General features: G+C 65.3%; 3 protein-coding genes across 6 annotated transcripts; 1 reads left to right on the top strand and 2 right to left on the bottom strand.

Annotated features, from left to right (window-relative positions):
- Positions 1-80: 80 nt before the first annotated feature.
- On the bottom strand, positions 81-10,296 carry SCRT2 (scratch family transcriptional repressor 2). The gene is made up of 2 exons (XM_080404368.1): positions 6,469-10,296; positions 81-4,152 (listed from the first exon to the last, which is right to left on the bottom strand). Exons 1-2 carry the CDS (start codon positions 6,590-6,592, stop codon positions 3,446-3,448), a joined length of 831 nt encoding a protein of 276 aa, XP_080260494.1. The 5' UTR covers positions 6,593-10,296; the 3' UTR covers positions 81-3,445.
- A 137-nt stretch (positions 10,297-10,433) lies between these two features.
- Positions 10,434-14,428, bottom strand: SLC52A3 (solute carrier family 52 member 3). Of its 3 annotated transcripts, XM_080404323.1 has the most exons (5): positions 13,655-14,428; positions 13,183-13,326; positions 11,394-12,464; positions 11,006-11,129; positions 10,434-10,870 (listed from the first exon to the last, which is right to left on the bottom strand). In XM_080404323.1, exons 3-5 carry the CDS (start codon positions 12,419-12,421, stop codon positions 10,658-10,660), a joined length of 1,365 nt encoding a protein of 454 aa, XP_080260449.1. In that variant the 5' UTR covers positions 12,422-12,464; positions 13,183-13,326; positions 13,655-14,428; the 3' UTR covers positions 10,434-10,657. The 3 variants fall into 3 exon arrangements, with proteins under 3 accessions (XP_080260449.1, XP_080260450.1, XP_080260448.1); XM_080404324.1 differs by lacking the exon at positions 13,183-13,326 and having other exon boundaries at positions 13,617-14,428; XM_080404322.1 differs by lacking the exon at positions 13,183-13,326 and having other exon boundaries at positions 13,655-14,427.
- Positions 14,429-14,438: 10 nt separating this feature from the next.
- FAM110A (family with sequence similarity 110 member A) lies at positions 14,439-23,403 on the top strand. 2 transcript variants are annotated; one of them, XM_080404321.1, is made up of 2 exons: positions 14,439-18,961; positions 21,518-23,403. In XM_080404321.1, the coding sequence occupies exon 2, from the start codon at positions 21,587-21,589 to the stop codon at positions 22,601-22,603; it is 1,017 nt and encodes a 338-aa protein (XP_080260447.1). In that variant the 5' UTR covers positions 14,439-18,961; positions 21,518-21,586; the 3' UTR covers positions 22,604-23,403. The 2 variants fall into 2 exon arrangements, with proteins under 2 accessions (XP_080260447.1, XP_080260446.1); XM_080404320.1 differs by lacking the exon at positions 14,439-18,961 and adding an exon at positions 18,976-20,478.
- The last annotated feature ends 2,743 nt before the right edge of the window (positions 23,404-26,146 follow it).

The following is a 26,146-nucleotide window of genomic DNA, read 5'->3' as shown; positions in this document are numbered from 1 at the left end:
TGCTGGGGATCCCTGTCCTGCTCCCCACCCCGGTGGCTGCCTGGGGGTCTCTGCTCCCACCTGGCCATGCCAGAGCACCAAGGATCATCTGTGGCATCTCAGCTGGGAGCTGGGATGTGCCCCCTGCCTGCCTGGTTGTGTCAGGAACAGGTCCCCAACCCCAGAGCCCCCTCCCTGCTGTGCTGGTACTCACCGGGTCCTCAGCGAGGAAGAGGAGGCATGAAACAGCCCCAGAGCTGAGCAGGGAAGCATGGATACTCTGCAGCCGGGCAGACACCGCGGCACTCCAGGTCTGGATCTTTCTAGGTCATTTCTCCAGACCAGTGTCCCAAATGGTGGAGAGGCTCCCAGCAAGAACTGGGTCTCCCACCCCATCAGCTGCCACAGCTGGGGCAGCCTGGATCCCCAGCAGGACTGTGATGCCAGTGAATGGCTGCTCCCATTCCCTCACCCTGGCTCCTGGGGGACATGGTAGGTCCCCAGCCCCAGCGCTGACTCAGAAACATGCCAGTGTGATGGGGCACACTGGGTGACTCACTGCCCAGTATGAGAGTTGGTGACGGTGATGGTTGGGGACAGGTTTGTGAGGCTCTGGGATGAGATTTTTACAGGATGAATCCAGTGATAACTTTGTAGGTGAATTATTGAGCTCTCAGCTGGGGGACAGCACCAATGTCACCGGGAGTGCAGGGCTCAGTGAGGGCTTTGCTGATGAGCTGGAGGCTGAAAATAATTTGCCCTCCCTCTTTGGCACCCGTCTGTGCAGAAGAAAGGCAGTGAGGAGTGTGGGGGCAGGAGTGCCTGGCTGCCCCCTGGGAACCAGGGCTCTGCTGAGTTGTTCCCACTGCCCCCAGCATGTGCCTGGGTGGGTGGGAGTGGATGTGAACATGACAGCAGTTGAAATAAAATCTGCTCACCAAATCCTTGCCGTGCGGGGCAGCCAGGCCCAGGGGGTGAGGCTGGGGGTGCATAAGCATCGCTGGGCACCCCCAGGCTGCACGCTGGGGTCCCCACCACACTGCTGGGATTTTACACGGTGCTTTACTTCCAGGTCAATGCCCTGCTGCTGCTCGCAGCACCTCCGGCACTTTTGCAAGCGGGGTGGCATTGCAAACCCACTGCTCACCTCGGCAGGAGAGTGTCTGGCTGCTGCCCACCAGCTGCTGGCAAGGCAGAGCAGGCAGCGCTGGATGCTCTGGGTGCATCAGCCGCCCCCCTCACAACCAGCTGCCGGGATATCTCCCCACTTTGGTCTGGGGGTAGATGTTTTCTCTGCAATGCTCCTACCCAGGGATGCCCTTGGATGCAGGCACAGGGCACCATGGGACAGAAAGACCATCAGCTTGTGTGCCATCACCCCCCACACCCCTGTACAAATCCCTCGAGACACATGGTTAGTGGCAGAAATCCCTTTTATATCCCTGAATTGCGTTACAAGTAATACTGCGGGCGGCCGGTTCTCAGTAGACTTGTCTTACTGGGGGCTGGCGAGTACAAAACCTGGCAGAAAAAAATCTATCATGCACGGAAAATTATTGCTGTAGTATCTGCTATTTACAGTATAGACAGGGGCAGAGGCGCGGTGCTCCATGCCCACCTGGCCAAGGGACGCGGTGCTGCCGCAGAAAGGCACCGGCATCGCGGGGAAAGCCTGAACTGCTGCATACTCGCTGGTGGGTGCCTGCATGGCTGGCGTGATGCTCTTCCCCTGCATGGGGGGCAGGTGCGTGGCCACCATACCACGGCAGCGAGGACCGTGACAGGGATGTCCCCAGTAGGCATTGAGCCTATGAGCCGCGGCCGTGGCAATGCAAACCAAGGCAGCGGGAGGAAGACGGTGTAGGGAGGAAGACAGCGCAGGAAGACAGTGTGGGGGTATGCGAGTGCAGCCCCATGGGGTGACGGGCTGAACCCCAACGGTGTCAGGGACCGGCACAGGGTGATGGGGCCGTGGCAGCTCGCAGCCCGAGGTAGGAAGCGGAGGCATGGGTCAGGCCCCGCTCCGGGATGCCGTGTGCACGGTGCTTGCTCCGGGGCCGGTGCGGGGATGCTCCGCCAGGAGGTTGCATAGAATGGCTGGTTTGTCCCCACCGGGCTGGCGCAGGGCAGGGAGCAGAGCAGGAGCCTGTGGCAGCGAGGAAGACGAAGGAAAAGGGCTTTGCCTTTGGGGGAGGCTTGCACGGCACGGAGCCTGGGCTGCTGGGCCAGCTCGTGCCCTCCTGCCTCTGTGCCCGCTGCACAGTCTGCTCTCAGGGTCCTGTCCCTGTCCATGTCACCACGGCTGTGTCCTGGGCACAGCGCCTCTGCTGCAGCGCTGCCACTTCCTGCAAGCCAGTGCTAGCACGGCTCTGCCAATCTTGGCAAATAAATAGTAAAAAGCATAAGTTATAAATAATATAAATAAGAACATTTAAATAGACTCACCCAAACTTTACGGCTACACTGACCCCCTCCTCCTGAGCGCAGGCAGGGGTGATGGTTAGGGGGCCGGGAGCTGGCCAGGCAGGGGGCCAGGCAGAGGCTGGAGGTACGTGGAGGGGCAGCTGGGGGCTTGGCTGCTGCCCCAGGGCTGGGTCTCCAGCCCAGCTTCCAGCCTGGCCGTTTGCACAGCACGGGGGACTACAACTGCCCAGGGGTCTGCTCCTCAGCCCATCACCATGGCGGAGGCCAGTCATGCCTGGCCAAGCTGGGAGCTGGTGGGGGATGTGTCCCACAGGTCTCTGCTGGGAGCCCCTTGCTCTTCCCCCGACTCCTGTGGGCTGTGGAGCTGCAATGCCAGGGTGAGCATGGGGCTGTGTCCCACGGGACCGTGAGGGCAGGGGGTATCAGGGTGCCTCAGGGCCCAGGCAGTGGGACCCCAGCCTCCAAGGTGACTGACAGCCCTGTCCTCCTGTCAGCCGTGCTCTCTGTCAATCCCGCCGAGCCAGCAGTGGCACCAGCCCATGGTCCCATCAGTGTTAGGGTCAGGGTGAGGTTTTGCTCCTGGGGGGAGCAGAAAAGTGTCTTTTCTCCCCTGGGATCCCCCGGGAGGAGAAGCAGCAGCTCTAAATAAATAATAGTAATAAATTAAATAAATAGAGGTGAAAGTCACGAACTGGGGGAGGAAAGTCTCTCCTGGGTCTGGAAGAGGTCCCCAGGCGTGTCCCCCGCAGAGAGACCTGCCTGGCTGCGTAGGGGCTTGGGAACCCATGGGCAAGGAGCTGGGTCCCGCTGTGGGCCCGGCCAGATCCAGCCCTTCCTGGGGAGCACTGGGGCACCCTCCTCCCAGGTGGGGAGTGAGTTTGTGGGGATGTTCCCTCTGGCCACGGTGCAGCCACAAACTAACTGGCTGCAGCTGCAGGAGCGCTGGCACAGGGACTAGGACTGGGATGGGGGTGGTGATAGGAAAGGGGATGGGGACAGGGATGGGGATGAGGATGGGGATGCACCACAGGGGGCTGGGGGGCTAGTTCCCTATTGCACAGCTGTGTTCGGAGCCCTTGAAGCAGGCGGACTCGTAGTGCTTGTTGAGGTACGACTTGAGGGCGAAGGTCTTCTCACATTGCTTGCACTTGTAGTGCTTGAAGGCGGAGTGGGTCTGCATGTGGGCACGCAAGTTGGAGCGGTCGGCGAAGGCTTTCCCGCAGTGGGAGCAGCCGAAAGGCTTTTCCCCGGTGTGTGAGCGCATGTGGCCCTGCAGCAGCCAGGGTCGGCTGAAGGCTTTGCCGCACACGTCGCACTTGTGCTTGAGGTTGTGGGTGAGGACGTGCATGGCCAGGGCAGGCATGGAGACGTAAGCCTTGCCGCAGGTGGGGCATTTCCTCGCCATCTTGCTGTCCAGGCTGCGGTGGGTCTGCTTGTGCCGGCTGAGGTTGGAGGAGGTGGCGTAGGTCTTGCCACACTCGGGGCAGGAGTGACGGTGGCTGCCACGGCGCTGACTCTCGCTGCGCCTGCGTGACCTCCCGTCTGTGATGAAGAAGGCATCCATGGAGTAGCTGTCCGTCACTGCCGCCTCCCCATTGAAGTAGCGGGCAGAAAAGCTGGACTGGGGGCTCTCGGGGTCGCTGTACTCCTCATGGCTGGGTGCGTAGGCTGGGTCTGGTGGTGGTGGTGGCAGACCTTGCTTCTTGTCAGTGTCGTAGCCAGCTGGTGCCAGGCAGTGCTGGAGGTACCCTGCAGGGACAACACAGCAGGGTCACCATCCCTCTTGGCCAGCCCCACCGGGGACAGGGGAAGCCATGAGCCAAAAATGCCCATTGAGGCAGAACCAGAGCTGTCCCCCCTGCACTGGTCCCTGTCCGTGCTGAGCCCTGGGGTCTACCCCGAGCACTGGAGCTGCCTCGTCCACACCGGGGCTGAGTCTCCCCCAGCTCCTGTCCACATCTGCTGGCAGAATGGGTCCCATCCGGCGAGGCTGCCCTGGGTGAGAGCTGTAGATGGGGCTGCGGCACATCCAGCTGTGCCTGCCCGGGTGCTGCCCTGGTGCCCCGGCTGCAGGCAGTCCCTGGGGGCCATTAGCCGCCAGACAGCTGTCAGTGCCGAGAGCCTCATTGTTCACCCGGGCAGGCGCCGGTAATGAGCTCTGCTCCATCCACCTCCTCGCCTCCCGAAACCTGAGGTGGCTGAGGTGAGGGCGAAGAGGCTGCCCCAGGTCTCCCTTCCGCAGCAAAGGGGCTGGGAAAGGTCCCCCGCCTCCCTCCTGTCCCCCGGAGGGGCTGTTCCCCGGGGATGGGGCAGCACCTGGAGAGCAGCAGCACCGGGGCCCTGGGGTCCTGCCAAGGAGCTGGACCCACAGTCCCGCAGCCATGGAGTGGGGCTTGGGTGCCACTCCAGTAGTGTCACCCCTGTGTGACATTGGTCTGCCCATGGCTCAGCTCCAAGTAAGGGACTCCTGGCCCGGGTCAGAGTGGGTGCTGTATGGGCATCCTGTCCCTCCATGCTGGCATATGAAGGTCACCGCGGAAGGAGCAGCGCAGCCCTCTCCCTGCTGGGTCAGAGATGCTGTGGGACATGCTGCCACCCCGGGTCCCCCAAACTGGTCCCAGCAGTCTCCTGCCTTGTGCACACTGGCCCTTGCCAGCTGCTTCAGAGGACATGTCCCTGTTGCTGGTGACAGCAGGGGCTGTTGGGGGCCAAGGGCACATCCAGGCTCAGTCGTGCACACCAGTGGGGCAGCGTGGACACCCCAACCCAGCTGCGCCTGAGCATCCCCTAAACCCATGCACCCCCATGCCCATGGGCCTCCCTGCCCAGGGTGAGCGGCTGCTGCCATTTGTCCCATGGAGGCTGGGGATGCCTGCGTTGGGGAGGGGGCTGTGTGGCGGGGGCAGGGCTGGGCCCCCCCATCCCCCTTGCACCGTGCTGACAGCGCGGTCGCGCGGGCTGTGCAGAAAGCGCTCTGCTCAGCAATTTCTCACGCTGCCTCCGAGCATGCAGCAAGGTTATTTCCAGGAGAGCAGCGTCGGCAGCTTCTGCCCAGCTGCAGCGCATCCCTCCCCCACTGGCTCCTGGGTCCTGATGGTGCGGGGGAGAATCAGAGGACCCCCCTGGGCCAGACGGGCCTCGCACCCCTGTGCCCGATGGGCCTCGCACCCCTGTGCCCAGCAGAGAAAGCCCACCAAAGGCTTGGGAGAAGCGAGCAGTAGAAAAGGGGGGCACAAGTAACGCAGCAGCAATGTTGGCTTGTGTGTGGCTGGATCAGGCCCATTCCCGCATCCAGCTCAGTCTCCCGGTCCCCGAGCAGCCAGGACCCACGGCCTGGGACGGACAACCCCCACACACCCCCGACCTCCTTTTCTAGGGCAGGACCCTGGGCTGCCCCGTCGGGGGTCTCTGCCGAGCCTGGTCCCAGAGTCTGCCCCCATGTCCCCTGGCAGGATGGGGCTCCAGGGACCCCAGCCCCCCCAGCCCAGCTCTTCCCACCTCCCCCAGTGTGGCGCAGTGGGGGCTGCCCCTCGCCTCTCCCCCACCTGCTCCCCGTGCCCCGGGGAGGGGACGGCCCTCCCCCGCTCTCCCGGGAGGGGGGCTCGGGGCACCGCTGCGAACAATGAAACCCGCAGGCACACGACGAGGCTCCCGCTCCCCCCGCCGGCCCCCCCTGCCTGCTTCGTGCCCCCTCCCCACCAAAACTTGTCGTGGGCAGGAGCCGGCCTCGCTGCACCCTGGGCGCGGGGGGAGCGGGGCCGGGGCAGCGGGAGCTGCCCACGGGGTCCGCCGCTGTCACGCAGGGGAGGTTTCCCCAAGGACCAACTTCGGCAGGGGCCGCTGGCCCCGGAGCAGAGGCCAAGGCGAGGAGGGATGCTCCTCCGCCCCCGCTCCCCGCCGCCCCGCTGCACCCCCCGCCCCCCGCCGCCCGGCTGCGGGACACAACGCCGGGTACCCTCACCCCGTCCCCGTGTCCCACCCCCGCGGCTCCCCCGGTGCCCCGCCGGGCGCACACACAATAGCGGCGAGGGGCGGTCCCCGCGGAGCCCCCGGCCCCGCACTCACCATCGCCGGCAGCGGGGCCGGGCAGCGCGTAGGGGGGCTCCAGGGGGGCGTAGGGGGGCGCGGGGGCCCCGGCGGCCGGGAACGCCTCCGCCTTCAGCTTCTTCACCAAGAAGGAGCGGGGCATGGCGGGGCCGGGCCGGCGCCCTCAGCACTGGACAGCTCCGGTACCGGCACCGCCACCGGCCCCGGCCCCGGCCCCCGCCGCGCCCCGGCCCGGCCCCGCGCTGCGCTCCGGCCCCGGCGGTGCGGACAGCGAGGCGCGGGGAGCCGAGTGCGAGGGGCGGGGAGGCAGGCAGGAGGCAGCAGGGCGGCGAGGAGGAGGAGGAGGAGAAGGAGGTGGAGGAGGAGGGGAGGAGGAAGAGGAGGAGGAGGGGGAGGAAGGCAGGCGCCCGGGGGGGGGAGGGGGCCGTTCCGCCCGGCCGCGCCCGGCCCCCCCCCGGAGCCCCCCGAGCCGCCGGCAGCGCGGGGTGCCCCCGGCACCACGGCAGTGTGGGGTCCCCCGGCCCTCCCCCGGGTTCTCCCCCACCCCGGCCACGGACAATGGGGACACGCGGGGATGGGGGGGTGGGACACACCACTGCCTCCCACCGCCTTTGTCTCCCTGCTGCCAGCCCCCAGGGCCTGTGAAGGACCGGGCTGCGGGGCGGGGATCCCCATCCCCGTCCCTGTGCCTGTCCCCATTCCTGTGCCCTGTCTCTTGTTTCCATCCCTGACCCCTGTCCCTGTCCCTGTTTCTTGCCCCTTTCTCCTCTCCCTGTCCTTGCTCCCTGTTCCTATCCCTGTGCCCTGTCCCCATTCCCGCCCACCTTCCCTGTCCTCATCTCCGTCCCCTGTCCCTTTCCACTGACTGCTTTCCCTGTCCCTTGTTCTCTGTCCCCATCCTTGTTCCCTCTCCCCTGCCCTCATCCCTGTCCCACCTCTGTCCTGTCCCCATACTTGGCCACTGTCCTTTTCCCCCTCCCCATTCCTCTTCCCTGTCCCTGTTCCCACCTTCTCTCCCTGTCCCGTGTCCCCATCCCCATCCCAGTCCCCAGGGAAGCACCGTGACCTTCACAGCCCACAACAATAGCTGGGCTCGTGGCGGTGCATTGTTCCCTGCCTGAGCCCCCACTTCCCCGCCTCCCCTCGCTGATGCTCCACCGCCGCCCTCCCCCGAGCAGGATGAGGCCCCGATCCTGAGGCAGTCGGCGGCCCTGGTGCTTGGCTCTCCCTGGGGCTGTGCCAGCTTGGGGCTGGCAGGTGACACCGGCACCTGGCTGGCAGTGGGCCCTGCTCCCCCGAGCCCTGTGCTATACTGAGAGCGTTGCAGCACTTAACTAAGGACAGTCCATCATCTGTCACCGCAAGGCAGAGCGCTGGCACGGCTGGTGCAGGGCAGCCCTGGGCACCCCTGGCCTCAGGAGGCACCAACCCTTTCGGCCGAGCATGTGGCATTGGGCCTGGGGACCAAAAGCAGCATCCCAGTGGCCAGCACCCTAGGCCTGCCTGCTCACAGCTGTGTCTGCTGCTTCAGTCGTGTGCAGGGCCTGGGCTGGGGCCATCCCTGCATCACATCAGGCCAGTGGGCCCCTGCCCACTGCTTTGTGTGGCACCCTATGGCCTCCCACAGCATCCACAGCATCCCACAGCCCAGGGCATTCCAAGCATACCACAGCCCAGGGCATCCCACAGCCCACAGCATCTCACAGAATCCCACAGCATCCACAGCATACCACAGCCCAGGGCATCCCACAGCCCAGGGCATCCCACAGCCCACAGTATCCCCCAGCCCTGAGTACTCCATAGCTCACAGCATCCCACATCCCATCACACGGGATCCCACAGCCCACAGCATCCCAGAACCTACAGCATCCCACATCCCACAAGATCCCCCATCCCACAGCATCCTAGACCCCAGGGCATCCCGCGGCACCCCACAGCCCAGGGCACCCTGCAGCCCACCCCATCAGGCCAGCTCCCAGGGGTGGGGGTCCTGGGGCTGCTCCCCACATGGGCTGGGGTCTCGCCTCCCCCCTCCCGCAGCGCTCAGCCAGGGCTCGCAGGCAGCGACACGAGTCCCATCTGGCCCCGCAGCGCCGCCCTGACGTCAGGGCTGTGCCAAGTTCAAGGTCACCTCTCCCGGAGGGCTGCGGCCCTAGGGAGATGTCGCCTGCCAGGCTGCTCCCAGTGTCCCCCCGCCGCACACCGGGCTCCTGGCCTCCGCTTCCTGATTTATTTATCCGCACGTGTGCCATTTCTCTCCTGGAAGGCACGTTTGCAGAACGGGCGATTACTTACGCCCTAGTTGGGTCGGGCCTGCCTGCCTGCCTGCCTGCCTGCCCGCTGCCCTGGGATTTTGTCTCTCTCCAGGCTGTGGTGTAATAAGGGAGGTAATTAAGTGTAAAAGACAGGGGGAGGGAGGGCTGGGAGAGGGGGAATAGGAACCCGGCTCCTTTCAGAGGCAGGGGACTGAGATAATGTATGTTAATAACCTGCAATCAGTCCTGCCGAGCTGTGCTAATATTGCTGACTGCAGCGGCTGGGCCCCCCCAAACCTGCCCCCGCCGTGGCGGAGGAGGGAGGGGAGCGCCAGAAGAAAGACTCAGCCTTTCTCCTCCACTGCGGCCGGGTTTGTGCCTCCCTGAGCAGCTGTATGGAAATAATTCCCATCGGAGGCAATTGTTTCCTTGCCGAGAGGAGGGGGCTGCGGGTGTCCGGTGGGTGAGGGTCTCTGTGGGCTGCCAAAGGCAGGAGCATCCTCTCGGGGTGCAGGGGCAGAGGGGCCACATCCCTGCTTCAGCTCCCAGTCTCCCCACAAGGGCTATGGGATGCATCGTGCTCCTGCGGTGAGACAAGCCGCCCTGCAGCATCCCTACACCTCCCACCGGTCCTCAGCCCCCCTCCTGCCCCTTGTCCCCCACTGGGCCGGATCTTGGCTGTGTGGTGCTGTAGGGTCAGCCAGGAGCCCGGGGGGATGCCTGGTGATGCCAGGGGAGGCAGCCCACTGCCCTCACTCCTGCCTTCTTCACTGCCTGGTTGTGGGACCCCTCTAGTGTCGCTGGCTTGGGGGGCTGCTGGCCATTAGCTATTCCAGCCACGTCCTTCCCGAAGGTGGCCGGGCCACAGCCGGAGCCCCAAAGTGGTTTCAGCCCGTGGCTTTGAGGCATGACAGGCGTGGGTCTGGCGCTGCCGCCGGCTCCGGGAGCAGATTGCCAGACAAAGGGCCGGGGACAAAGGCCCGGCTGCCTCGTGCCCCAGAGAAGGGGCGCAGGCGCGTGCAGGGCACGGGTGCCGGCCTGGGCTAGGGCTGTCGCTGCCCCCTGCCCCATCATGCCCGCCATGCCCCAGTGCCCCCTGCCCCACCGTGCCCACCATGCCCCACTGCCCACCTGGCCCTCACCCTGTCTGGCACGGTCGGGGCACAGTTGGATATCAGGTGGCACAGCCCTGGCACTGGTCCTGTGCCACCCTGCTACTGGCACTGTGCTCAGCACTGCCCTGGGTGCGGGGCTCTGCTGTGGCCCCTCTCCGGCTCTGCACCTCCAGCGCTGCCCATCTTGGGGTGCAGCAGGGCTGAGATGGGGTGCAGTGGGGCACAGGGCTATGGGGAGGGAGCAGAAAGCATGGACAGGGACACAGTAGAGGTTGGCAAACATGAGGCAGGTCCCCCCAGTCCCACCATGCCTGTTTTCCCAGCTGCTATTGGTGCACTGGTGAAAGCCCCCTGCCCCATGTGCCCCCCACGGTCCCTCTCCCCATGGCCAGGGCAGGGGAATCTCCGGCGCAGCCCTGCCCATGCCGCCTTTGTCCCCGCTCCCCGCAGCTGGCTGCAAACCCATGGGGGATGATGCCAAATGGTTCCAGAACCCCCCAGGAAAGGGTGGGTTGTGGCCCCAGCTGAGTGGTACCCAGGTGAGGGGCACCAGCACAGGCATCCCCTCCCTGCCTGCTGGCATGGGGGGGCGCAGGCAGCAGGGAGGCTGACAGCTGATCAAACACCTTCTATTGCTCTGAACATGACAGGGGGTGCCCTGTGCCTGGGCTGGGGACAAAACCATGGAGCTGCTCATGCCCAGGGACCTGGCAGAGTCTGGTGCAGAGATGTGCCTGCAGCCATCCCAGTGCCAGCGCTGCTTCCCAGCCCACCGGCCCTCGCTGTTTTTGGGGGTGCATACTGGCAAGAAGGGCTGTCCAGGGGTGCCTGACCCGCTCACGTCGGGCACTGCAGGCTGCAGTAGTCGGCAGATTTGAAGAAGCCATAGACGTTGACGAGGGGGAACATGAGCAGGGCACCAAGGAGGGAGCCCAGCTGCTCCACTGCCCCGTACCACACCAGTGCACTGTGGCTGCAGCTCCGCAGGATCACCCCGGCCATCACCTTCACGTAGGAGAGCGTCCCGGTGAAGAGCACCCAGGAGATAACCTGGTGGCACAGGGCAGGAGAGCGGTCAGCAGGGCAGGGGGGGGTTCCCTGCAGGGGGGATGGGGGACACTGTGGTGAGGCCAGAGCTGGAGGAGGCCCGGGTGACCTCCCTGGGTGAGGGACCCCATGACTTACGATGGTAGCATCGCCCCACTGGGACTGCTGAAGGAGTGGGCAGGGACTCATCACTGCGATGGCCATGTTGTAGGCACCAAAGCCTGTCCCCGCCATGGTGAGGGTGCCCAGCAGGGCCAGGGACCTGGAAGGGACATGCAAGTGACACTGGGGATCACTGCCAGCCTGTCCCTGGTGAGGGGCACTGAGCCATGGCACAGGCTGACCAGCTCCATGCTGGCTGCACCCTCCTTTCCCAGGGCGTCTCTGCTGACACGGCACGGCCACCCCACAGACCTGCTCCCACCCAGTGCCTTCTCCCCACCCTGCCAGTGCAAAGCGGGGGCCGTTCTTGGGGCAGAAGCCCTGGAATGCACCCTGCCGCAGCCCCCAGTGCCCCATTACTGACCTGCTGGGCAGGACCATGGCCACGATGCAGGCAAGCGGGTTGGCCATGGAGCTGAGCGTGGCTGCGAGGTGGTAAGCGGTGTTGCCATAGGGCAGGCAGGAGTAGGACTGCACAGATGGCAGGACCCCATTTGTCAGCGCGCTCACCCAAGCGATGAGGAGGTAGATGAAGGTGAGCTTGGCTGGGGGGTAGGAGACCTTCTCTGACAGGATGTCCCTGGGCCCCTTGGCATCCTTTGGGCATGGGCAGCCTCCGCTCAGCCGCGAGCCAGGTCCCTCATCGGAGATCTGGTCAAATGAGCTCAGCATGATGTTGCTGGGAAACAGCTGCTGCTGGGAGAGCTCCCACACCTTGGGCTGTCTGGTGAGGAAGAAGAAGGCCAACAAGCAGGCCAGCATCATTACAGTCATGAGAAGGAAGAAGAGGAGGGTGGAGAAGTTGGCTGGGAGGTAGCGGGTCTCCAGCTGGAAAACTGTGTTCTCCACGGTCTCGTTGCCGGTGGTGATATTGACCACGCGGGTGATGTTGGCACAGCTGGAGATGCCCGAGCCCTGTCCCAGGGCAATGAGAGCAGGGATCAGCCCGCTGAGCCCTTCACCTATGAAGAAGGTGGTCAGGTACTGGGGCTGCAGCTGCATCATGAAGGGCAGGAAGGTGACGGAGGAGGTGCAGTCCACCAGGGCCAGGAAGAAGGTGAGGATGAGGAAGGAAGTGCTGTGGGGCCTCTCGGCAATGAGGGATGTGTACTGCCAGAGGAAGGCCAGGAGCAAGCAGGCCACAACACCCACGGACACGACCACGTAGATAACAGCCACCTCATTCAGCAAGCCGGGCCGAAAGCGGTGCATAAGGGTGACGAAGAGTGGCCCCACATTGGCCATCTGGATGATGATGGTGATGTAGGAGGGCAGGTCCCACTGCTCTGGCAGCACTGTCACCAGCAGTGGCAGCTCGACCCACAGCCCGTTGATGGCCACCCAGGAGCCCGTGCCGAAGGTGCAGGCAAGGAGATGGGTGAGCAGCGCCATGGCTCAGGGCTGGGTGCCCGAGCCTGGGGGTGACACTGCCACGCTGTGGGGAGAAGCTTTGATCAGTGGTGGAGTGAGACCTGACCCCCCTGCATACCAGCCTTGCCCCCTGTGACCGCTGCCTGTGCTCCCGCTCCGGCAGGCAGAGCGGCTCCTCTCCCACATGCCATGAGGGTGTGGGGCTGGCAGAGCAGCCCAACCTCCCCACAGCCTGGCACCACTTTGCCCCCTGCAAGCCCTGTGGACCCCTCTGCTCCCCACAGGGATGACGCTGCGTCCTCCTGCACCAGGTGCGGGACCTGCTGGATTCCACCTGTGCTCTGTCCCGGAACGCTGGGGCTTGGCAGCACCAGGTGCAGAGCTGGGAGCGGACCCGGCAGGGCATTGAACCTGCCCCAGCTCACAGTGCAGCATGGCACAACCTGGCACAGCACAGTGCAGCCTGGCATGACATGGCACAGCCTGGCACGACATAGAGCAGCCTGGCACAGCACAGTGCAGCCTGGCACGACATGGCACAGCCTGGCATGGCACGGTGCAGCATGGCATGACACGGCACAGCCTGGCACGGTACAGCACAGCCTGGTGCAGTATGGCACAGCCTGGCATGGCATGGCACAGCCTGGTGTGGCACAGCACAGCCTGGCGTGGCACGGCACAGCCTGGTGCGGCATGGCACAGCCCGGCATGACATGGCACAGCCTGGCATGGCATGGCACAGCAACGGCACAGCCTGGCATGGGGTGAAGATGGCTTCTCACCTGGGGGCCGAGAGGCCGGGGCAGCTGCTCTGCAGGGAACGGGGCCCTCGTACCTCCCACCGCATCCACAGGGCCGGGCAAAGCAGCGCCGGGCGATTCCGGCCAGCTCCGGCGCCGCGGGGAGAAGGGCCCCAGCAGCCCCACCTGCAAACCAGCCTCGGCTCATACCAGGGGGCTGAGTCAGCCAGGACCGGCCCCATCCCCTCCCGCCACCCGCCCAGCCCCCATCCCGCTCCCAGAAGGACCCTCCCGGCCCGTGCCCCGTGCCCCGCAGCGCCAGCCCCGGCCCTGACCGCAGCGCTGCGCCCGGCGGAGGGAACCCGCGTCTCCCTGGGCTGAGCCCGGCGGGGGCCGCCACCCACGGTGGCTGCGGCCCTGCGGGGGGCGGGGGGCGCCGGTGCGGAGCAAGAACCCCGGAGGGAGCGGGCTCCTGCCTGCCGGTGCCTCGGCAATCCCTCACGGGGGGACTCACTGCGTTGTGGGGGCCCGGCAGCAGCACGCGGGCGCGAGCGAGTCCCGGCTGCCGGAGCGGTGACGTGAGGCTCCGCGTCACCACCTCCGGATGCGACGGCTCAGAGCCTGGCCCCGCTCTGCTCCTGTCCTTGTCCCAGCTGGCAGAGACCCTGGGTCTGGGGGTGGCCGGGGGGTCCCACACCCTCCTGCCACGTGCTTGTCCTTGTCCCAGCTGGCAGAGACCCTGGGTCTGGGGGTGGCCGAGGGGTCCCGCACCCTCCTGCCACATGCTCAGCAGCAGGGTCCAAAGCTGCATTTCAGGGTGCCTGTCCTGGGGGGGGTCCCAGTTGGTCCCCAGGGGGGCACCTGAGCTGCGGGGCTGGGTGGCTGCCGGCACAGGGTGTGATGGGATAAAAGTGGTAACAAAGCGTTAAGGAAAAGCACTGTTGTCCCTGGAAGGATGGGGAGGGGGTCCTGCTCCTGAGGGGACCACCGTGGTCAGAGGGACAAGTGCCCAGGGACCAGAGGGACCAGCTACGGTCCCAGACACCCCCCCCACCCGTGGGGCAGGGCAGGTGCTGGTGTCACCCTGGGCATGGAGGCACGGCCAGAGGGGGCAGGGGCTTGGGACCCCCCTGACTCTGCCTCCCCTCCCGGTCTGTCCCCGATTTTTGCCAGCACAGCCCCCAGCCCCAGGCGGGCATGGGGTCCCACTCTCCTCTCCCCACCACCGAGCCACCTGCTCGTACCACGCAGCCTGACCCCGGGTGTCACCTGGGGCCTTTCAGCTCCAAACTCCATCTCCAGCTCCTGGTCACCTCCTGCCCCCTCCCTGCCAGCCCGGGGGCAGCTTACTCCCTACCTGCCTTCCGTCCCCACATACCGCTGGTGTCAGGGACAGTCCCATGCCCGTGGCCCTGGGTGCTCGCCGCAGTGCCGCTGCTGGCCCGGTGAGCCCCAGCTTGGCTGGGTGCCAGTGGCTATTCTTGGCCATGTCCGGGACTTTGTACTTGTCCCCAGCTGAACTGTGTCCCACCTATTTCAGGCTGCTTCTTGCAGGTGTGAATGTCACCGGGTGAAGGTGTCCGTCCCCACCAGGGATCTCTGCAGGGTCCTGGGCTGGGCTGGGGCCCTTGGGGACCCCCTGAGTGTGGTGGCTGTCCCACCTTGAGTGGTGCACTGCGGGACCGTGCACCTCCGACCCCACGTCCAGGCTATCAGCCAAGCCGTGAGGCAGTGGATGAGCCACTTGCATCGGCCAGGAGGTGACACAGGTGGGAGAAAGACACCGGCTCACCCCCAGCAGCGCAACCCCCCCCGCCCCCGCATCCCACCACAGCACCCACTGCCCCGGGATGCCTCACGGGCGGCTCTTCCCCCAGCACCCACCGGGTGTCGCTGGGAGAGCAGGCTGCAGCCCTGCAAAACGTGGGGCTGCCTTCTCCCGTGGCCTGCCTGCCCTGCCTGCCCTGCCCCTGCCTCTGCCTGTGCCTCCGGGGGGGCTGCAGCCAGCCCCTGCCCCCTGCCCTGCTCCTGGCTCCATCCCTGCCCCAACCACGGGGTAGCCGGGCCCATCGGTTGCAACGGGGACAAGAGTGTCCTTGTGCCCCTGGGGCTGCAGGGACTGTGCTGGCACAGCTGGGTTTGAGGTGCTGCTGTGGTTTAAACCTAGCAGGCAGCTCAGCACCCCCAGCCACTCGCTCACCCCCCCCGGGGGTTCGATGAAGGAGAGAACAGGAAGGGCTGAGCTAAAGGCAGGGAAAGCAAGAGCTGCGTGCGCAAGCAAGGCAAAACAAGACATTCCTTCTCTGCTGCCCACGCAGGCGGGTGTTCTGCCATGCCCAGGACAGCAGGGCTCCAGCTCGTGTAATGGTGGGCAGGTGCCATCGGTCCCAATGTCCCCCCTTCCTTCTTCCCCAGCTGTTATTGCTGAGCTGGGTGTCCTATGGTCTGGGATATCCCTTGGGCAGGGGGGCCAGCGGCCCCATCCCCGTTTCTCGTGTGCCCCTCGCCTGCTCGCCCGTGGGGCAGGGCGAGAAGCAGAAAAGGCCTTGTCGCTGTGCAAGTGATAACTAGAACATCCCTGGGTTATCAGTGCTGTTTCCAGCGCAAATCCAAACCAGCCCCATAGCAGCTCCTATGGAGAAAATTAACCCTATCCCAGCCAGAACCAGTACCAGTGCCCAGGGAGCTGGGAGGGGAGTAGGTTCAAGATGCTAGGAGAAAGCAGGCATGGGGGGCTTGGGCTGGGCCAAGGCCAGCTGAGATCTCTGTGCATGGCAACAGGAATGAGGATGGGGAGGGGGACAGGGATGGTGACTGGGATAGGGAGGGGTTGGGGTCAGGGATGAGGAGGGGATGGGGATGGGGATAGGGATGAGGATGGGGATGAGGAGGGAACAACAATTGTCCTGTTTAATTTGGCAACACAAAGGAGGAGTGCTGCCGGTGGTGAGACCCTTCCCAACAGCAAATGGCTGTGGGGCAGGGGCAGGGGAGCCCGAGGGGGTGCTGGGTGCGAGACCCCCATGCCGCTGCTTCATACTCCTCACTCAAATCTGCCTGACACATGCTGCCTGCCCTGCCTGCCCAGTGTGAGATGGTTGTGCTTCCTCTGCCCCCTCCCCGCGCTGCAGCTGAGCCCCCAGCACCCTGGCCCCTTGCCCCCCCTCACCCCCGGCAGATGCGACCGAAGGCCCCAGAGGCAGATGGCAACATTTGGTAGCCAAGTGGTCCCTGGCCACTGGACTTTGTGGGAGCGGGAAGCCTCTTCCCCACCGGGCCAGGGTTCGGGACCCACACAGCGCAGGGCAGGGTGTGCACAGGGCTCCCTGGGGGGGGCACCTGCCCCGTGCGGTGGGGCTGCCGGGGGGGGGGGGGGGAGGGCATGGGGGGATTGGCAGCCCAGCAGAGTGGGCATCCGTCTGGAGCTCAGCCCCAGCAAGAGCCATCCCCGAATATCTGGTTCCAGCTGAGAGCAGTGGGGACAGTCTCACTGAGCAGGGGAAGGCTGCTGCCCCATTGCTGGGTGACAAGGTGGACCCCCTCAGCCCAGGGACCACCAGCCACTCCAGGTCAGTGGGTATGACCCCCCAGACTTGGGCGCTGCGACCCGCTGGCCGGTCGCAGCCGCTGGCCCCTGGCAGCTCCCCGGCTTCATTTGCATCCCATTTCCATGTGAAAGGAGCAGGTCAAGTTGAAAGTTGAAAGGCTGGTGGGGGGCGGCCAGGAAGGGGCCGCTGCCCGGGGTGAGGCTCCGGCAGAAGGGCCGGATCCCCAGGGCCCGGTGCTCGCCTGGCCACGGGCTGTGGCCACGGCCCCGCCGGCAGCCGCCATCTGCGGGTCCGTGCCACCGCGCCACCGCCACCGTGCAGACAAAGGCCTCGAGCCCAGCATGTCCCCATCTGTCACCTCCCCGGCTCCTGGCCCCGAGCTGCCACCTGCGGAGACTATGTGTGGGGAGAGGCGGGTGCGGGCAGCATCCTTCCCTCTGCCCACAGGCAGTGGGGAGCAAGGCAACGCTGGGTGCAGAGAGAGCTTCCCTGTCGAGTCCCCAAATCCCTTGGGAAGCTGCCCTCCCCCAGCAGAGCTGCTCTGCAGAGCCCACAGCTGGGGAAACTGAGGCAGGAGCAGGTGGCGGCTCACCCCGGGCCGGGGCATGTGGACAGGGGCAATTCCCCCACTGCAAAGCTGGGCACAGCCTGGCATGGCAAGGGAAGGGGCTGTAATTAAACACCAGGAATTAGCACCCACCAGGATGAGGGCAGTGGGGGGCTCCCAGCTCTGGGGATGCCTCTGCCTAGGGCTGCCCAAGCTGCACCAAGCCCTGGCCCTGCTGCTCTGCGGGCACCACTGGGCACCTGCAGCCACCTCCACCCAGCACTTCCAGGGAGGATTTGGCCTCTGAGTGTGTTTTTTACTCATTGGCGGCTGCATTTTGCTTCCGGGAGGTCCCTGAAGCGGCACGAGGCAGGGGGCGCAGCCCCGAGTGCCTGTGGGAGGTGAGGGCGAAGCCAGTGCCAGCACCCACCTGTCCCTCTGTTCCAAACCCGCTCCCCCTATCCCTGACCATACCTGGGGCACTGGCGGCGGTACCGAGCTGGGTGCTGGAGGAGCGCCTCCACAGCGGGCTGCCCTCCCGAAACCTGTCCCAGGGTGCTCCCAGGGAGGGCAAGGCTCCGGGGCGCTGCCTGGCTCCAACGCGCAGCTCCAAAGGCACCCAGCTGCCCAGGCGTGCCCAGGCAGCACCTGCACCCTGCACAGGCTCAGCGGCCATGTGGGGACGCAGCCCGGCCGGGCAGGTGCCTGCAGGCTCTGCCCTCACCTGCCACACCGGGCAGCGTTTTTCCAGCCGAGCTTGTTGTGCGGATCCACCTTTGCCGTTGCCCAAGCCCAGGGCAGCCCTCCGGCGCCTGGGTGGCTGTTTTCCATGTGCTTTGCTCGGCTCTTCTCTCTCTGCCAGCTCCTGGTCTTGCTTCCAAGAACAATTTGAAAAATGCACGGCTGTTATTGAGCCCCATGCTGCACGGGCCAAACACTTGGTCCCTCCACCCAGAGCTGGTCCTTGCTGCTGGAGATGCCCATGCCACGGGGCAGGAGCCACCCTGGGGCTGGGCTCAGACGAGCACGTCCACGTGGCTGTGGGTTTGATGACCCTTCTCCGGTTTGGCACTTCCCTTCCTGCTATCTGGGTTATTTTGCTGCATTTTGGAGTTTATTGCAGAGGGTTGCTGCCGGGTGCATGGGGAAGCAAAGTGATTTTTCCAAATCAAAGCAGGCCCTGCCAGCTGGCTGTGCCAGTGGCACTCAGGGAGCTGGGCGGCAGCTCCTGCCCGTGCAAGGGCTGGGAATTTTCCCTCTGCCTGAAGCCCTGGCAGCACATCAGGACCCCCTGCCTGCAGCGGGCAGGGGGTGTCCAGAGGCATTTTGGCTTTGGCGGTGTGAGCATCTCAGACTGTGCATCCATGCTGCCTGGCCAGCACCATGGGCTGAACCAGCACCCACACTAGGACGTCACCAGCTACCGTCATGCTGTGTGACGCAGCCTGGCATGGAGGAAGAATGCCCTGTGGTTTTAATCCCATGTGAGCGCTGAGCTGCCTCGGAGAGCGTCCTCCTCCGGTGCTGACTCAGCAGGAGAAGCCGCAGCACAAGCTGCTCCAGCGCCCTACCAGCTGCCGTCCTGTGGGGAGAAGGGGAGGACGTGGCTGGAGAGGAGGAGAAGGAGGCAGGAGGACATCAGGACACCCCTGGGACAAGCACAGGGAGAAGCAGCGTGGCAGCTGAGCCGTGCCAAGGAGGCTCCCACGTCTCAGGGCTGATCCAGGTAGGTGGCAGAGTTGGTGCTAATGCTGTGCCAGTCCTGTGACAGCAGCGTGGAGCAGGGTCACCTGGTGAGGGGGAGGCACAACCACACACCTCCCAGGATGGGTCTCTGGAGTAGCTGCCTCCAGGCAGGAGGTGATCCGTGTGCCAAGTGAGCCTGGCTGGGCTGCCCTCACTGGGAGGGAGAGGAGCTGGGGCCACTGCTGGCTATAGTCCGGTATAAGCAGGGCTGTCAGCCCTGGCACTGGGATCCCCATGCTCCTGCCAGGCTTGGAGCATGGGATAACGTGGCTGTGTTTTTGGGGCTGTTTGGAGGGTGGTTCATCATGGTTCGGTGCAGCCCAGATCAGCGCGGCCATGCCAGGGCAGGCAGCTCAGCACCGCAGGAATGTGGAGCAGCAGGTTGTGCTCGGCTGGGCTGTCCTTGCTGGCCAGGAAAGGGATGGGAGCCCACAGTGGGCACCAGTGGCTGTCCTGGGGGGGACCTTATGTCCTCGTCCCTGTGCCCCAACAGCCGCCTCTGTGTGGCTTATCCCCAGGGCCGAGCCTCTGGCACTGAGCTGACCTCCAGCACCCACCATGGGGATGCATCCCTGCTTTGCCTTGCCTGGGTAGGCACGTTTGCACCTCTGTGCCAAGCCAGGGAGCCTTCCCTGCACCAGGCACAGGGTCTGAGGGCAGTGGGGCCAGCCATTGGCAGGGTGCCACCATGGGGCATGGGGTCTGGGCACCACTGGACTCATGGGGTGCTGCCGCATGGGCACCTGGCAGCTCCCCATCACCCCGGGTTTCTGCCACCAGCCCGGGGCTGCCTCTGCCTGTGTCTTTGTGCAGCGCAGAGCACAGCCTGGCCCTGCTTCCCATGGGGGCTGTCAGCACAGCTCGGGGGGGGGGGGCTGCCTGTCTCTGCCCTTGCCCCAGTGAGGACGTTGGTGCCCAGCACTGCTGGCTCTGTCCCCACATCGCCCCTTTGCTGGGCTCCCTGCAGAGGGGTGCAGAAAGCTGTCCCCAGGGGGGAGGCAGGAGGGTCTGTGGTGGTGCTGGGACCATCCCCAGCTGTCCCCACGCCTGGCCGGCCCCCTGCAGACACTTTCCAGGTCAGAAGGCAGCATGTCCCCTCCCGGAGCCGGGGACTGGGACAGGGGCAGCCAGTCTCCCCCAGGCTGCTCGCCTGTCAGAGCACATCAGGCGAATGCACCGTGTGCTGTGGGGTGGCTGCGGAGTGGAGACCCCCTTGGGGTACAGATTCCGGGGGGCTTGGGCCGACATGTTGATGAGCACTGGCTTGCAGATGGTGCAGCTGTGGCTCGGCATGGCCGTGGCGTGGTGCTGTGGGTGCTGGGGCTGGCTCCTGCCGCCCGCGGCTGACGCTGGGACAGGCCCTTGGGTTGCACCCAGGAAGTTGTGCAGGCTGGCGGGACTGGCGGGCGGCTGGCAGTGACTGTGACAGCAGCCTGCTCAGGGACACCGTGGGACGGAGTGGGGCCACGGCACACTGGCCCCCACCGTGCCCACCCGGTGAGTGCTGGGGCTCACCGGTACCTCCCCGGGGCTTGCCTGTGCCCGCAGTTGGGGACCCCTGGGGGGGGGGTCTTAGAGCAGCTCAGGAGGGGGCATGGGGAGGTGGGGGCAGGTCAAAGCATGCACCCTGCCTGAGCCCCTCTGTGTGTTGAGACCCCTCTGGCTGTGCCCACCTCTGAGCAGGGGGCTGCAGGGGGGTGCAGGGCTGGTTTGCCCCCCCCCCCCTCCTCTGTGGGCGGGCCAGTGCCTCTGCAGGACCGACCGTTGGGGCGGGTGGCTGCGGTTGTTGGGGTTGGCAGGGTCCCAAGGACATGCGGTGCACGGGGCCCCAGCGTGGCTCCAGGCACACCTTGGCCAGGCAAGCACGGGTGGAAACCCCCGCTGGTGCTTTCCAAGGGGCTGCAGGGTGGGAACGGGGAGCCTGGGAGCAGCCCCAGCACCTGCGAGGGGGCTGAGAGCCAAGGGAGCAGCACAGGGAGTGGAGCCCCGAATCCCCCAGCCTGGTGGGGTGGGGAGTGAGTCGGGTGGGGGATGCACCTCTGGGCAGGGGCAAAGCACCCCTTGGTGTGGGTGAAGGTGATGCACCCCCAGGTGTGAGTGGTGCACCCCAGGAGCGGACAATGCACCCCTTGGTGTGGGTAGTGCACCCCGCGGGCAGCCGATGTGGGAAGAGCATCGGCAAGGGGTGCTGGGCCAAACCAACCCTCTGCACCCCGGTCTCGCTCGCCAGAGTGCCCCTCGCCATGCTGAGGCACCCTCCCTGCTGGCCCCGCCGGCCCGGTGCGGTTTGAAGCTGGCTTGCTGTGCGGATTGGCCAGGGGACGTTTCAGGGAGGCTTCGGTGGCGGCGGAGGCGTGGTTCCTGCCTTCAAATAGGAATAAATAGGAGTCCCGGCGCAGCCGGCGCAGACAGTGCGGCACCGCACGGCCCTGGGCAGCCTTTGTCTGCTGGTGGGGCCAGGGCCAGGCAGGGGTTAGGCAGCCGGCAGTGCCCACTGGCCACCGCCACCACCCCTTACTCCAGCCCCTCTTTGCAGCCAACAGCACGTGAGCCCCTCGCTGCTCGGGGTGGCCGCTCACCCTGTGCCCCGGTGCTGGCACCGAGGATGCCCATCGAGGCACTGCAAGCTGGTGATGCCATGAAGGGGGTGACGGTGACGGCGCCCTTCACCTCGGCCATGCCCATCCGCATCCTTCGCAAGGGTCCTGCGTATTTCCGCCGGCGCACCGAGCCGGGTGCTGGGAAGCCCAGCGCAGTGGAGAGGCTGGAGGCCGACAAAGCCAAGTACGTGAAGAGCCAGAGGGTCGCCAGCACCAAGCAGGAGCCAGTGAAGCCATTGCTGCTCAAGCAGCCCCTCTTCACCCCAGGGGTGCGCCGGGCTGTGCTCACCTCCAGCCGAAGGGCACCCCCAGGGCTGCACCGCACCGAGGCTGGCAGCCCGAAGACCTCCCTTGATCTGGAGATCCTGAACAACCTCATCAACCTCTGCGACAGCCCTTTCCCCAAGGCAGAGAGCCCTCTGGGCAGGGAGCACAAGTGGAGGGTGGAAGCGCCAGCGGCACTGGGTGATGGGGCGGATGGTGCCGGCAAGCCACTGGAGAGCCCCGCTGCTGCCAAGCCCCCTGGCAGCATGGCTGTGCGGAGGGTGGACGTCCGTCCCTGCGGGGCTCCACGGGGCCAGGTGACACTGGTGCCTGCATCCCCTGTCCCGGGCGGGCTGCCTGCAGCCCCGGCACGGAGCTCACCCCCCCGCCCCGAGAGTGCCCGCCGGCAGCCCCTGCTGCATCGCTCCAAGTCGGACCTGAGCGATCGGCTTTCGCGGGCCACTGCTGACCTGGAGCGCTTCTTCAACTACTGCGGCCTTGACCCTGAGGAGGTGCAGGACATGGGCGCCGAGCGCTTTGCCCGTGCCAGCTCTGACATCGTGTCCCTCAAGTTTCACAGCGTGAGCACGGCCAGCTCGGAGGGCGGCCGCTCACCGCCCAGCACTGCCACACCAGAGGGCCGGCCAGCTGAGCGCGTGCCCTATGGCATCTCCATCATCGAGCGTAACGCCCGTGTCATCAAGTGGCTGTATGGGCTGCGCCAGGCCAGGGAGCCTGAGCAGGTCTCCAATGTGTAGCAGTGCAGTGGTGGCAGCAGGCGCTGGGGACAGGTTGTTCATCAGCAGGCAATGCTGGCTGGGGAGGGAGCACAGGCTGTGCCCTAGGAGAAGAAGAGACCTCTCAGCGGTGACTTTCGAACTCAGCACCCTGCCTTGTGCCACGGCGGCACTGGTGTGGTGGCCAGGCACCCTTCCTGCTGACTCTGGCTCCATCAGAGCCCCGTGCTGGCACTGGAGAGCCAGGTCCCTGCAAGCTCGTGGGAGGGCAGAGGACACATCCCCGGGTGTGTGGTGGGTCCCTAGAACCCTTCCCTCACCTGCTCCCATGGGCATCCGTGTGCGGTCGGCCTCCCTGTGCTGCCAGAAGCTCCTGCCTGCCCTGCTCCTCACCAGCACCCATGCGTGGGGGGCAAGAAGCTGCTTCCCCCTGCGCGGAGCAGGGACCCAGCCCCAGAGAAGGAGCTGCCCCCTACAGCTTCCACCGTGGGAGGCCACACTGCCAGCGGTGGGGGCTGTATCCTGATGACACCTGTCTTAATGCTGAAAATGTGGGAGAAGCTGGGTGGTTTTTTTTGGGGGGGCCAAATCCAGCCCCTTGCTTCAGCCCAGGGCTCCGTGTGTGTGCGTGCGCGTGTGTTTGTGGGTGCTTGTGTCCCCTCCCAGGTGCCAGTGGGCACACAGCCCCCAGCACGCTGGGCCCCGGTATTTATGAAGATGATGGTTGTTTTTTCCTCATTTCCACTGTTTTTCCTGATGTTTGATCTGTAAATAACAATAATAATAATACAGCTAGTTTTATTAAATGTCTGTGCTTTGGAGGCTGTGTGTGTTGCTGTCTCCCCAGGCAGTGGAGGTCAGGATGGGGATCCTTGGGGTGCCCATGGCTCAGCAGGGATTCATGGTGCTGAGTGGATGGGTGCGGGCAGAACCGATGGGTGCTGTGCCATGGTGTGCCAGCGCGGGGCCCAGCGGGCACGGTGGGGGTGGCAGTTGGGTCCGGCAGGTCCCAGCAGAGCCCCAGCTGGCAGGATTCCCCTCTGTGCCGCAGCCAGCACCGTGCGGACCATGCAGCCCTCCCCTGTCTCCTCGCCCCACCTGTTGATCTTGGCCGAGTCCTGGTTCCTCTGGGACTGTGAGATGGGGGCGGCGATAGCAGAGACCTCCCAGGCGAGCTGGGGAGGTGCAAGGATGAAAGTTGATGCAGGGAGTGCTTTGAAGATGAAAAGCGCCTGTGTGTTATCCCCGGGCGGCCTCGCGCAGCACCGTGGCCCTCCCAGCACTGCGGGTGCTGCCTGCACTGATGAGGTCCCCCTGCTCCTTCCAGTGCTGATGCATCCCATGTGGGCAGGGGGCTGCTGGGGAAGGTGGCACCAATGCCACCTGCCTGCACCCAGGGGACCCTGCCTGGATACTGGCCCTGCCACTACCTCCCTCCGGCTCCAGCTGTGGTGGTGGCTGCAAATGGCTCCACACGTGCAGGGAGCCAGCCTGCCTGGAGTGGGTGCAAACACCGCATGCACGGGGGTGGTGACAGGCCATGGGCAAGGTCCAGCCACCGACCCCAGGGCAGCAGGTTTCATTTTTGAGCACAGCAGAGCTCCTGCCACCCTGTGCTGCTCCAGCCAGTGCTTCCCCCTGCTCAGCCCCATCCTGGCAGCTGCTGGCAGAGCAGCACCAGGGCTTCTCTTGACCAGTGCTTCCACCCAGCACCTGAGGTCCCCCAAAAAGCCCTCATGGGGATGAAGTATTTCCCACCCAGCTTGGCTGCTGCACTGTGTGTTTCTGCCCAGAACCAGTGCACAGGGTGCAGGATCCATCCAGGTCCCTGTGGGTCCAGGCAGGTCCAGCCGCCTGGGATGCAGTGGTAGGAGGCGGTGGCAGGATGTGGTGGCAGGATGCGGTGGCAGGATGAGGGCATGATGTGAGCCCGTGAGTCAGACTGACAAAGTGGGCTGGGGAGGAAGCGCACACCTAAGGGATCCTTGATGATGGCATGTGGGGTGCTGAGTGCCTCCCCGAGGAGCCGGAAACCAGGTGATGATGATGACAGGGACCCCAGGCACCCACCTGGGGACAGGCTTCACCCTGGGGGAAAGCTCTGCAGGTAATGGATCCCTGCTGGTGACTGGGACCGGCTGTGCTGCTGGATTCCTCAGCCTGGCGTGTCCCAGGGCTTGGTCTAAATATGCTGCTATTGCTGAGGAGAGGGGGGGCACCCACCAGCCCCTGCCAGGCCTAGGGCCAAGCAGCTGGCGTGGCCCTCCAGGCACTGCGGACCCTCAGCTCGGCTCTGGTGTCCTGTGACCCACCGTGGCTGCGTGGCCATCCAAAGCCCTGTGTGCTCATGCGTGATCGTGTGCATGTGTATCCAAGTGTGCATGCATGCTCATGTGCATGCATGCTTGTGTGTACATGTTTCTGTGCATGCACATCCATGTGCATGCATGCTTGTGTGTACACATGTCTGTGCACGTGTCTGTGTGCATGCATGTCTGTGTGCATGCATGTCTGTGTGCATGCATGTCTGCAGATGCACAGATAGCAGGAACCATGATCCTGAGCCAAGAGTCTTCCTCTGACCCTGCGCCCATGGGGCTGCCTGCATGAAACCCCGGCACAGATGCTTTGAGGCGACATATGCCCCCCAGGGAATGCCTCCACCTTCGCATGTCCCTGCCGGGGACAGCAGGGTGGCCCCAGCACTCCCTATCGCTTTCCCTGGCAGCTGCCTTTCGGTGGCTCCGGTTTCGGTGGGAAGCCACAGCTGAGCCCGTCTGTTATTCCCAGGGAGGAGGGACGGCAGGGGATGGTGTCCATCGCCCTCACCCCACATGTTGGGGTCTCCTATGGGTGCCCCACGTGCAGGCAGGCGCTGCAGGCAGGCAGCTGGGAGAGAGAAAACCGGCAGCACCCCAGCCCGGGAGCCAGGCCCAGCACCCCGGGGTGGGGGCCGCCCCCCCACCTGGCACGGGGCCCCATGCCCAGGTGCAGCCGTTGAGGGGGGCCGCGGCTGTGCTGTGCTGGTTGCTGCCTGCAGTGCTGCTCACCCGGAGTGGGGCGAGGCTCCCAGGCAGCCCCCCCGCCCCGTATTTTCCATTTTTTAATTATTCCGCACAACCCCACTTACGAGCATCTTCTGGAAGTGCCAACTACGTCACGTGCTTTAATCACTGTTAATTAGTGAATGCCTCAGGACAGCGTTGAGGGCAGGGCATCAGGAGCCTCACCGCTGCCATGGGCGCAGCTGGTGCCAGTGCCAGCACCCTGCCAGAGGGTCCCACCGTCCCCACGGGGAGGACAGCGTGCCCCTGTGTCCCTCACCCCACTGGCCCTGTCCCTGGGGAGCCACAGTGGGCTGGGTTAGGTGACAGCGGGTGGTCTCCCGGCACCTCTGCTCCTCAGCTCTACGGGGTCTCTGCTGTCACCCACCCACCCACTTCCCTGGGGTGACAGGGACCCATTTTGGGAAGGGAGACACAGGGATAATTGGGTGTCATGGAGGCAGTGGCTCCCTGGCAGCTGCCACTGGTCCCCAGGGCTTGGGTACCAGGGGGGTACCCA

This window comes from Falco punctatus, assembly GCF_963210335.1.
Source record: "Falco punctatus genome assembly, chromosome: 10".
Taxonomy (NCBI): Eukaryota; Metazoa; Chordata; class Aves; order Falconiformes; family Falconidae; genus Falco; species Falco punctatus.
The sequence above is the reverse complement of the archived record's forward strand: the minus strand, read 5'-3'. Positions and strand labels throughout refer to the sequence as shown.